Here is a 12712-nt window from a genome sequence, read left to right as displayed (position 1 = left end):
CAGGAAAGGATGTCCCAAGGCATGGTACACTGGGGAGGCCATGCAGACACTGACAACGGATGAATGAACGCCGCACAATCACCCAGCAGGAGCGTTTCCTTCCAGTCGGGGAACACTTCAGTAATCACAGGCATTCAGCCTCTGATCTTTGGGTAAGCGTTCCCCAAGGCGGCCTTCACCATGCACAACGATGCAGAATCGCTGAGCAGAAACAGATAACCAAGTTCCGCACACGTGAGGGTGGCCTCAACCATGATCTTGGGTTCATGTCGCACTATATGTAACCCCCATGACTTGCCTGGGCTTGCAAAATCTCACTAACTGTTCTGGCTGAAGACAATACACACTTCTTTAACCTGTGCTTAATCCTCTCCAGTCACATTGTCTGTACCTTTAAGACTTGATTACCTGTAAAGACTCGCATTCCAACCATTCTCTTGTAAATTGAGTTTGTGTCTGTATGTACCCCTGTTTATGAACAGGACTTCCACTCAGCTGATGAAGGAGTGAGACTCTGAAAGCTTGTGCTGCCAAATAAACCTGTTGGACTTTAACCTGGTGTTGTGAGACTTCTTACACTCAGGGTTTTTGTGCCCTTTTTGAGTTTTCGTTTTTTGTGCAGGTGCGTGAGACCTTTGTCTTCAGCACAAGTCCCATTGGTCATGGGTGTGGGCCTGACCAACATAAAAATTTGAAACCAGGCACATGCAGCTCTTTCCCAGCCGGCGCAAGCGCGGGAGATCCAAAAGTGATTGGGTCTTGGAGATGCCAACCACTGAGTTGAAGATAAAAGTTAGTTTTAGGCTAATTACAAGAATTTTGAATTTATTTTGCAGCAGGCTCAGCATGAGGGAGGTCAAGAACCACTGGTGTAAGCAGTGGGGGGTGTGATGGTGTTCGGGAACCACTGGTGTAGGGGGTGGTTGGGGACCACTGGTGCAGAAAGTGAGGCTGTACCCCTTTAGTTTTTGAAGATGTCATTAAGGCATTCAACACCCTTTCAGAGGCAGAGTTCTACAAGATTTTGGGAAAAATTGCCTGTCTAAGCTGTTTAGTCTTATCCACCCCTTCCGTGACAACAAACACTGCACTATAAGGTTTGGGGCATTTCCAACAATTTTAGAATGAAGAATAGAGTGAAATGGGGGCTGTGTCCTAGTCCCTACTCTATTTGGTACCTTCTCTATGCTTCTGACCTTTGCCTTCCCTGCAGATGTGGAAGTCTACCTGCACATCAGGTCAGATGGCAAGTTTTACGATCTAGCCAGACTGAAAGTGAAGACAAAAATGTCTAGTCCTGATCAGGGAACATCTCTATCCCAAACATGCTGTGCTATTCATCCATGTGCAAACTCAGCTACAAAGATGCATGGGCCCACTGCCATGCCTGTAACGTGTTCTACTGCCTATAAACATCAGTAAACATGGTCATAGACAACATACCTCTGTCCCAGATCATAGTAAATGATACCCCACAGGAAGTGGTTAGCAAATTCTGCTACCTTGGATCCACAGTGACGGACAAGTTGTCTCTTCCTGCAGACCTCGATACACATGTAACGAAAGCAGCTACCACCTTTAATCGACTTGTGAAATATGCATGGGACAGTGCAAAACTGAACATTAGGACAAAGCTGATGGTTTATAACGCCTGTGTTCTCAGCACCTTGATGAATGGCCGTGAAACATAAGTGACTTAGAACATCGTGATTATGGTAGTTTTCTCAAAGGTAGAGTCCTTAAGTCTGTTTGCACTAGTCACCGTGAGAAGTCTCACAACACCAGGGTTAAAGTCCAGCAGGTTTATTTGGTAGCAAAAGCCAAGGAAAGCTAGTGTTTTTTGCTACCAAATAAACCTGTTGGACTTTAACCTGGTGTTGTGAGACTTCTTACTGTGTTTACCCCAGTTCAACGCCGGCATCTCTGCATCATGCACTATTCAAAGAGGGAGCTTCAGTGGATTAGGTGCATTCACAGATGAATGATAGTTGCGTACAGTTCTTCTCTATGGTGAGGTAAACTGGAGACCGGTGAGGTGCCCATGACTCTATTTCAAAGATACTTGCAGGCGTGACATGAAGATCCTAAATATTGACTATTGGGAGTCAGCTGGCAAAAGAGGGAAATACGGACACCTCCTGTGGGCTGACGTGCAGTAACACAAAAACCAGTGGCAACAGCAGCTTGACACCAGATGCCAACATCAAAAAACAACAAGCCATGACATCACTTGGCAAGCTTCATGTTTGGCATTTGTGACAAAACCTGCCTTTCTAAGAGTGGCCTTTACAGCCAATGGCAAAGGTGCACCAAGTGAAGAGACACCACTTAAATGGATTGTTTGCAACATGCAATCTTACTCCTCACCTTGTGAGGGAGATGAATTGGTAAACAAGTGAAGTTGGTTGGATTGAACTAGAGGCACGATCTTGATGAACTTGAGGTTGTGATTATCTCTGACTATCACATTTATCTGTATGTCAAGTTTGACTGGAACTATTCCCTTTGACTCCCATTGATGTCCATTTTGCTAGGACTGCTTATCGTACTGAGTCAAAGGCTGCCTTGATATTAAGTGCAGTCAGTGGTATTCAGTGCTCATGTTCACACCTAAAACTCTGCCAAAACAATTAAGTAATTTAATATATTTTCCAATTAAGGCTTTGAAAAACTAGTTTGTTTATAGAGCTGCTATATAAACTACTATATATTTTATTTTCTCTCAAAAAAAAGTTAGACGCAACCTACCCTCTACCCCAATCAGTTCAAATTTTTTGAATGACTTAGTCACTGTTCTTATTTATAGACTCCAATAGCTTCTCACATGACAGATGTTATGTTAACAGATCTATCATTTCTTGGTTTCTCTCTCTCACCTTTCTTAAATGCTGTCTTTGGTGCAATAAGATAACCAGTTATTTGTAACTATTGGCATCAATGCATACTTCCAAATGAGTAAGGGAACTGAGTGCCCTGTTTATCTACAGCTGATATATTTACTCTGTACCCAGGCAACCTGACTACCAGAAAAGCAATTGCTCTTTAAACATGCCTGTATCAGATGAATGTTTCCTGGGTAACCTGACCAGTCTGTAGTATCTTGTTAATACTGACTACCTCATACTTTATACTTATTTTGTGGATCACTCATGCACTTTTTTCCTCAATTTAATTTAGGAACATTGGTTTCGAATTCGACTAATGAATGTTATTTGTCATATTACGTAATAGATTATTTTTGTTTATTTGGAGAGTGAGATTATTTTCAGTTGGTTAGGCATCTCTTAAGCCAGGAGTTTTAATGTTCTCTGATCCAATTACAGTTCTTTGGCATTGGCACAGGGAAGGTAATTAATATTTATATAATCTATATATGCAGTACAGAAAGAGGCCATTCAGCTCATTGTATCTTTGTCAGCTTTGAAAAAGTTACTCAGCTCTCTGCAGCTTTGGGAGATCCTTAGTGAGACCTTTTTAATAATTGAATGACATATCTGTTTAGTTTGTACTTGGCGTCGTAATAGTTGTATAGTACAATAACTTAACCTCTTTTACCACAGAACATTTCTGAGAAATATACAATAAAATTTTGACCAATGGCAATATTATCATGCCAGATTGCTGGGTCAAGAGTGGTAGTGGAGGTTTGAGAGCAGATGAAACCACATTTTTCACTGCAGCCCTGGTGTGGTTTAGGATGAAAATGAGAGCTTTAGTTCCAATAATGTCAGTTTTCTTGGCCAGTGAAGTAAAGTTCATATTGTACATTCTTGTTGAGATGCATTGAATGCGAGAACAAATATAAGTATATAACACCCTTGTTAAGGCATAAATAACTTTTTTGAGTTTTGTGTACTGCTTACCCCTTCTAAATGATGGAGGGTTACCATTTGTGCTAAACAGAGATTGAAGCTTAAATAATGCTAATTGTATTTTTCTTTTCCTCCTTGGGCAGTCCCTCGGGATCAAGGATGACTTGCTGTCACTCCAATTTGATAGTTTTTGAAATGTCTGATTTGTGATGATTAGTGATGAACCTAAGCATGTTCTCCAGATTCTGCCATGACTAGGGCAGGTAGTTCTTGAATGGTTGGGTGAATGGATTGCCTGGAGGTTTATGCACTCCCTCCTTTGCCCTGACTTTGCCTCTGCACATTCACTACGTAGTCTCTTGTTGTATTCAGTGCTTTCCTGATTGAGCTTTCTCCATTTTGGTCAGTCACAAGCCAGAGTATTCCATAGGCAGATGAACATGTTTGATCTCTTCCGGGATGTTTCGAGGACACAGTGCCTGCTATCCTCTTGGGAATCTTCTCCTGTGACTGAGTTATAAATAGACCAACTGCTTCAGGGGTCTGATGTCAAGCAAATGAATGATGTCTCACTCAGTGGAGCTAATTTAGAGTGATTAGTAACTGAATGCTGGGCAAATTGGACACTGCTGTTGGATCTTGCCACCAGATTTGGAGGCTGTTTGAAGGCACATGTTTATTGCATTGCATGTTTATTCAGTAGTGATCTACGGCAATCTTATTAAATAATTGGGTACTGTAATAGAGCTACCAAGTTGTACAGGCTATTGCATAAAGCAGAAAAGCCATTTTAAAAAATTAATTATGGGATATGGGCATTGCTGATTAGGTCAGATTTTATTACACATCTCTAGTTGCCTTTGGAAAGGTGGTGGTGAGCTGCTGCTTTGACCACTCCTGAGGTTTAGGCACACTCACGCTGTTGTTAGGGAGGGAGTTCCGGGATTTTGACTCAACGACATGGCGTGACTTGGAGGGGAGTGCCCAGGTGGTAGTGTTCTCAGGTTTCAACTGCCCATGCCCTTCCAGTGGTCATGGGTTTTGATGGTGCTTCCTAAGCAGCCATGGTGGATTCCTGCAGTGGACTCCATAAATGGTACATGCTGCACATCAGAGTTGGAGGGAGTGAATGTTTGTGCAGGGTTGCCATTCAGGCAGGTTGCTTAGTCATGGATAGTGTTGAGCTTCTTGAATGCTGTTAGAGCTGCACTCATCCAGACATGTTGAGAGGATTCCATCATACTTCTGACTTGTGCCTCCTGGATGGTGGACAAGCTTTGGGGAGTTGGGATGCGAGATACTTGCAACAAGATTCCTAACCTTTGACCTGCTCTTATAGCCGCATTATTTATATTAGCTAGTCCATTTAATAGTAAGTCCCAGAATTTTGATAGTGAGGGATTCAGCAGTGGTAATGCTAATAAGTGTCAAAGAATGCTGGATAGATTTTCTCTTATTGGAAGAGGTCATTGCCTGGCAATTGCATGGAGTGAATGTTACTTGCCGTTGCTAGTCCAAGATATTATTTAGGTCTTGCTGCATTTGGGCATGAACTGCTTCAGTACCAGAGGAGTCATGAATGATGCTGAACATTGTGCGGTCATCAGTGAAAAACCCTACTTCTGACCTTATGATGGAATGTAGGTCATTGATCACGGTTGGGCCTGGGACGCTATCCTGCAGAACTCCTGAAGTGATATCCTGGAACCGAAATGGTTGACCTCTGACTACCACAACCATCTTCCTTTTGTGCCAGGTATGATTTCAACCAACTGAGCCACCCCTCAATTCCCACTGATTCCAGTTTTGCTTGGGCTCCTTGATACCATACTTGGTCAAATGTTGCCTTGATGTCAAGTGCAGTGACTCACCTCACCTCTGGAATTTAGCTCTTTTGTTCATGTTTGAACCAAGGCTGCTGTGAGGCCAGCATAATAAGTGGTGAGGATTGTGCATATTTTGTTTGATCTGCTTTAATGAGAGTGTCCTGAGTGAACTGTCTCTTGACCCTCCCAGAAAGAAATGACCATTTATCTTGTGTATCAGGCCGTAGCCTACAACCTCCTCAACAGAGCAAACCAACTTCTGTCCCTGGGGATCTTGCCAATAGAGTGTTAGTCACAAAGCTAAGCAAATTTTCAACCATAAAGAGAAGTAAATGTATTTAATAGTGGAAATATTTTTGCAGTGTTCAAAATGGACACCAAGATGCAAAATGTGTATTAAACAGTTTATCAGGAAGTGAGTTTATTTAAGTATATTGTACACTTCCCAATAGATATTGGATATTGCAGTTCCCAAGACACAATTGAGCAAGCGCCTAATGGGAATGATTTTTTTTTAGTTTCAAAATGTGGGCATCAGTGACAAGGCTGCTGTTTATTGCCCATCTTTAATTGTCCTGGGAAGACAGCTGGCTTGCTCAGCCACTTCAGAGGGCAGTCAAGTGTGTCAACCAATTTGTAGGCCAGAACAGGTAGCAATAGGTGAATTTTTTTAACAGAAGTCCAGAAGCTTAATAGTGACTCTGTGACAAATTGGGAAAAAAAAAGCTGGATTCAGATAATCAAACTGCTGCTGATTGACCGTATTACTCCAGGTCTCTAGATTTCTGAGGTGCCATTAACAGTAACATGCTATTGTGCTCAATTTGTCTGAGGTTTTAAAAAAAAGCTCTGGGACCACAGGATAAAACAAAGTGAGCTCACTATACTTTATGCAGGTAGTTGTTTCTTAAAGACAGTTTATATTAATGAAATAAACTTTCAATGCTGACTGAACAGAATTGGCAGTTTATTAGATCAGTTGTAATTTTGCCAGCACTGGGCTATTACTGAATGCATTAGTCACTAGTCAGTCTTGCTGCTGAGTTATTTTGTCGAATTGTTACGCAAGGCGAGTTTGGTTGTGTGAGTCGTGTTGATAGAGTAACTAACTACAAACAAAATGGTGGATGTAGTGAAATATAGTTCTGAAATTCTTAATGAAATACCTTTAACTTTACACCTGTAACTTTCCGGAGAGATTTGTATGAATGAACTTGTATGAATGTGCAACATGGATTACAAAGGATAGTAAATTTGAAATGATATTTTTAAAATTTGCTAGGATGGAGAGGGCAAATAGATGCAGATTCTTTACTGTAATTGATGGGTCTAAAATGAGAGCATAGATAAAAGCTTAAATGTAGGACCTTTAGACTTGATAAAAATATTTTTGAGATTGTGGAATTTGCATCCAAGGTTTATGGTAGAGTCAGTGTTCCAATTTGGATTGGATAGTTGGGTGAAGGAAAAGAGCAGAAAGACATGTGGAAACTACATGGGTAGATGTAATTCAGAGAATTTTCTTGTGTGGAGGATAAATACATCATGGACTAGTTGGGTTGTAGTTCTTGTGTCAGCATTGTAACTTGTATGTTGAGTAACTGAAATCCAAATGTGCCGTTCCTGATGTGGATGCAGTAATCTTGAAAGCACTGCAGGGGTGTGCTGAATTTATGTCTACCTGACTGTTATTGGCTCCCTCAAAGTGTTCAAATAATTAATGTTTTCTGAATATTTTAATTTCATTTTAAGTGATGCCGTATTCCACATGACCATTGAATTGCCAGGAACGTTAAACAAAGGATATGCTGATTCTTTGAACCAGCAGCACCAATACAGTATTTCCCTTTTCCAGACGGTATAAATCACAGGCTGCTGTGGAGTGTGGTCATTAATAATACATGAGCTCTATGATTTAATCATATGTTACTGTCTTTGTTTTAAAAATGTATAATTATTTACTGGTAACTGCTTTCTGTGTTTTAGGATAAAATGTCACTTTAGGTTTGATGTTGCAGTGTATAATTGGGAGTGTAAACCATGGGTCATGTGCTCGTGTTACAAAGACTGATATCTACACAATATTGTATTGATTTTTTAAAAAAAAATCCAGCCATAAATTGTGTACTATTACAAAATCTAAATCCTATTTAAAGCTTCTTTTCTAACTTATGAAAAACAATAAAATTAGGAATTCTGATATTGAAAATGGTTAATAATGAAACCAGCCCTGGAAAAAATGGTCATCTTTCAAACATTTCAGTCTTTTCACAAAAAGGATGCAAGCGCAGGGTAATAGGGGAGGACCTCATTGAAGAGTCATTCATAGGAGCTCAGGCATGTGGAAAAGAGCATTGTGCTTTGTCAGGAGGAAGCTGTTTTATGTACTGCTTCCTGCAACAATTGATTCAAATGTTCATTTCAAAGCAGCTAAAATATTTTTTTTCAGCCTGTGTAATATTCTGTCTTCAGGTTTTAAATGATGCACTTGTGTAATATTATCTCTTTCAGGTTTTAAGTGATGCACGCAATCTAAAAGCAGTGCAGATGATTTGATGATTGGGAAATACTATTTGTGAGACAAAGGCTGAAGGAAGCGAAGAGGAAGGATGAGTCTGCTAAAACCTAGTGGGCTGAAAGCTCCTAGCAAGATTGCCAAGCCAGGGAGCACTGCAGTGAAGCAAGCTGCTTCTGTACAATCATCAAGTAAGTCTTTGGAATCTCCTGTCTAGACTTTATATGTGGTACAAATGGAGGCTAAGATTACCATTTTAAATTTCTTTGTGCAAGATAATGCTTCATCTTTGAATCTTACGGCCTCATTAAATGTACTTGACAGAAATAGGTAATGAGATTCAATGCACAGTTCTAACATCTCCGTAAGGTCTGTCTGGTTTTAAGCTTTGATTGATGTAATTGCATTATATGTTATAATACAAATCTAAGGTATTATTTTCTGATATAACCTTGAAAAACTTTTCCATAGCTTGATGAATCAAAATTTTCAAAAAAGATAGATCAACCTTTTTAATTGTTGTATGATTGCAATGCTTGTAGTTTGTAGGCTGATTACAACAATGGAGAACAGCTGAATATCCAATTTGTTCCATGAGTTCTCATAAAATGACTTACAAAGGCATTTTTTTCTAAAATGACATGGAACAAATTAATGCTTTCTATATATTCTATTTATACAATGTTTGTTTACAAATTTTTTTAAGAAAAGCTTTTGTTTATTTCATTTTTTTATTTAACCCTGGCACTATTCCAGTATAGAGCAGACTTTAATACTTAATGTCAACCTTACTCTGTTGGTTGCTATTGTGCTCCCACAGTCAACAATTTTGAATTTGTAAAATTTGAATTTCAAATGTTTTTGGAGAATTTTGAGAGAATGGGAAAGAGTATATCTGTTGGAAGAAAAAGATCATATGCATTTTTCAGACTGTAATGGACGATGAACAGCTCTGGACCTGCGGTGATTAAAATGAATATAACTAGGTTTGGTGGCAGAGAATCATGATTGAAGATGGGAAGGAACTGGCAATATGTATCAGGGTTTACTTTACGTTCTCTATTGGACTCATGGCCTCTCTTCTATCTCTATTTTAAATTTAAAAAACAGATTGGTTAACATTCCTAATAAAATTTTAGTACAGGCATAGAAGTTGTTTCAGGGTGTTTTGCAAAAAGCATAATTATGTTAAAATGATGCTCATTTGCTGTGATTGTGTTGCCACCCTTGCATTAAAGCGAAAAAAAATCTGTATAGAAGAGATCTATATAGTTTTTGTCTTCAGCCTTTGTGCTTTTTTCCATTTATAACAAGCGGAATTTCTTCCTTTGTCTACGTTCTTCAGTTATTATCTTCTTCTGATAACTGCTGAAAAGGCATTGCAACTGAAGGCAGAGAGGAGATAGAAGTATTTATTTAAAAAGTTAAGAGAAAGGACTAACTAAACAAATCCAGTTCTGCAAACAGCATTACTTCCCTATGTTCCTTCCTGTGTTTTCTATGTCACCTTCCAAAAATGGAGAGTGAAACAAGAAGTCCAGTCGTTGTAAGGTCTTGAGTTTTTGGTTTTAAAGCTGGAAACATCTATTTTAACAAAATGGAGGAAAAGGGGAAAAGCATATGTAGATTGTTACAGTAACATAGAATTGCTTGATAGAGCAGACGCAGCATGGTTTTGTTAAGGGGAAGTCGTGTCTGACAAATTTACTTGAGTTCTATGAGGATGTGTCTAGGACGGTGGATAGAGGAGAGCCGGTGGATGTGGTCTTTCTTGATTTTCAGAAGGCGTTTGACAAGGTACCTCACAAGAGGTTATTGCAGAAGGTCAGGGGACATGGAGTTGGGGGTAGGGTGTTAGCGTGGATAGAGGACTGGTTGTCAAATAGGAGGCAGAGAGTGGGGGTTAATGGGTGCTATTTGGATTGGTGGTTGGTGACTAGTGGAGTGCCTCAGGGGTCGGTGCTGGGGCCTCAGCTATTTACCATTTATATAGATGATCTGGAGGAGGGAACCGAGTGTATGGTGTCAAAATTTGCTGATGACACCAAGATTGGTGGAAAGGCAAATTGTGCGGAGGGTGTGGAGAGTCTGCAGAAGGATCTAGATAGGCTGGGCGAATGGGCCAGGAACTGGCAAATGGAATTTAATGTTGGCAAGTGTGAGGTGGTCCACTTTGGTAGGAATAATGGTAGGAAGGATTATTACTTACGTGGAGAAAAACTGCAGCAGGCGACGGTGCAGAGGGACCTCGGGGTCCTTGTGCATGAGTCGCAAAAACCCAGCTTGCAGGTGCAGCAGGTGGTCAGGAAGGCTAATGGGATGCTGGCCTTCATAGCGAGGGGGATTGAATATAAAAGTAGGGAGGTCTTGCTGCGGCTATATAGGGCATTGGTAAGGCCGCAGCTGGAGTACTGTGTGCAGTTTTGGGCGCCGTACTTACGCAAGGATATTTTGGCCTTGGAGGGAGTGCAGACGAGGTTTACTAGGCTGATTCTGGAGTTGAGGGGGTTGAGCTATGAGGAGAGGCTGAATAAACTAGGCTTGTACTCATTAGAGTTTAGAAGAATGAGGGGAGATCTCATTGAGACGTATAAGATGATGAATGGGATGGACAGGATAGAGGTGGAGAGACTCTTCCCACTCAGAAAGGACAGTAGGACTAGGGGCACAGCCTCAAAATAAAGGGGGGGGGGTGCGGTTTAGAACGGAGTTGAGGAGGAACTTCTTCACTCAAAGGGTGGTGAATCTCTGGAATTCTCTGCCCATTGAAGTGGTGGAGGCTACCTCGCTAAATGTTTTTAAGACGCGGGTTGATGGGTTTTTGATAAGAGAGGGGATTGAGGGTTATGGGGAGAGGGCGGGAATGTGGAGCTGAGCCACAACAGATCAGCCATGATCTTATTGAATGGCGGGGCAGGCTCGAGGGGCCAGATGGCCTACTCCTGCTCCTATTTCTTATGTTCTTATGTAATCTGGAAAGAATAGCAATCCAAAGCAATTAAGTGGTCAATGATTAATGTTACCCAATGCTCTATAGTGTGGAACAAAGTCATAGACCAGGATGATGCCAGATTTGATCTCTGGTTTGTGTTCAGTCAGCAGACCTCAATAAGAATAGTACGAGAGGTATGAGAATTCAGTTGATGGAAGGCAGAAAAAATTCACTCAGGATCTGGGACCTCTGATTGCTATTCAGTGATTCCTATCTGAAAGTGCGTGTGCTCATATTGGAGAGCAACACTATAGCATCTTAGCTCTGATGGTATAAACTTGTCATGCCCTTACCAGCTCTCTTTAGATCAATCCAATTAATGCCATTCCTTCACACTATTCCTGTATTTCCCTCAGGCACCCATCCAATTTCCTTTTGAAGTCATTCGTTGTCTCTGTTTTCAATACCCTTGCAGATCTGAGTTTCTGGTCATTACCAATTGCTATGTTTTTAAAAAAAATGTTCCTTATATCTCCTTAGCTGCATCTCTTGTTCAAAACCTTAAACCTGTAACCACTAATCCTTGTACTGTCACCTAATGGGCATATGCCATGGTTAGCTTTGATATTCATGTCCAAATGAGGTTAACTAAATGGTTGTGAGCATTGATATTTATACTATGTCTTGGTACGAACAGCATCAGTACATTCCTCTTAAGTGCAGCCAATTGTCTGTAAAATAGCCCCCAAACCAATTTCATGCAGGACGGGTTTTGCCTATCCCCGATAGATATGGGGAGAGGAAACATCTCGAGAAACAGTTTTCATGAAATAATTTTGTCCGTTTGGTTTTAGTGATTATCTCCAGAACATTGTAAGCAATGGATTGGCAATACTTGATGCCCACTTTCTACAACTATGCTGCATGCAATGCCTTTGCCTCCACACGGTGCGATCCCAACCTCCCTCCACATGTTCCATGTGGTGTTTCCTCCCAGGCTTCATACAGTGCTTTTCTCACCCCTGTCCCCATGTGGGCACCCCTCAGAGACTCCATGCAGCCTCTTGTACCCTCCCTCAGGCACCAAGCAGCTTCTTGTGTCCCAACACTTGGCTCCACATGGCCTCTTGGTCCCTCCGATCCACATGACCTTTTCTCTCCTCCCCCGACCCTCATTACACGTGGTCTCTTCTGCACCGGCCTCAGTTGGTTTGTAGATTGCGCCAATCCTGAAGAATAGCATGCGGGTCTAAAAATCTATTTTGCACCCAGCAGAGACCTGGCACTATGGTTATGCTGAGGGGATTGGAGGCCACTGAAGTCCCTGGGTAGCTGGGGGCACAGCCAGGTGATGCCCACCCTGGCATACTAGTGCCCAAGCAGCTCCTCCAGCAGTGGCGACCAGACTGTGCCGGGGCAGTGTTGAGGGGGTATGTTAAGTTCGTTTTTCACATTACTCTTCCGTCCTTGATACAAAGGCAAACACCAACCATTGTCAGAATCAAAATCCTTTATTTGTCCGACATATGTAGGCTTTCTAACCTTTAGTACTTAACCGCCACTCAATGCTGTAAGTCAGATAGTGAAAAGCCCACAAAGCAACAGGGCTGACCCTTTTTATACAGTC

General features: G+C 41.2%; 1 protein-coding gene across 13 annotated transcripts in view; it reads left to right on the top strand.

The window, feature by feature from the left end:
- clip1a (CAP-GLY domain containing linker protein 1a) overlaps positions 1–12712 on the top strand; it is a 158944-nt gene that overhangs the window by 26688 nt on the left and 119544 nt on the right. For all 13 annotated transcript variants that reach the window (XM_080208328.1, XM_080208339.1, XM_080208340.1 and 10 more), the window contains exon 2: positions 8150–8344. In XM_080208328.1, the coding sequence (XP_080064454.1) occupies positions 8248–8344 (97 nt within the window). In that variant the 5' untranslated portion in view covers positions 8150–8247. The remainder of the gene's footprint in view (positions 1–8149; positions 8345–12712) is intronic.

This window comes from Carcharhinus amblyrhynchos, chromosome 20 (assembly GCF_965287045.1).
Source record: "Carcharhinus amblyrhynchos chromosome 20, sCarAmb.v2.hapA, whole genome shotgun sequence".
NCBI lineage: Eukaryota > Metazoa > Chordata > Chondrichthyes > Carcharhiniformes > Carcharhinidae > Carcharhinus > Carcharhinus amblyrhynchos.
This window is presented reverse-complemented; position numbering and strand designations above follow the sequence as displayed.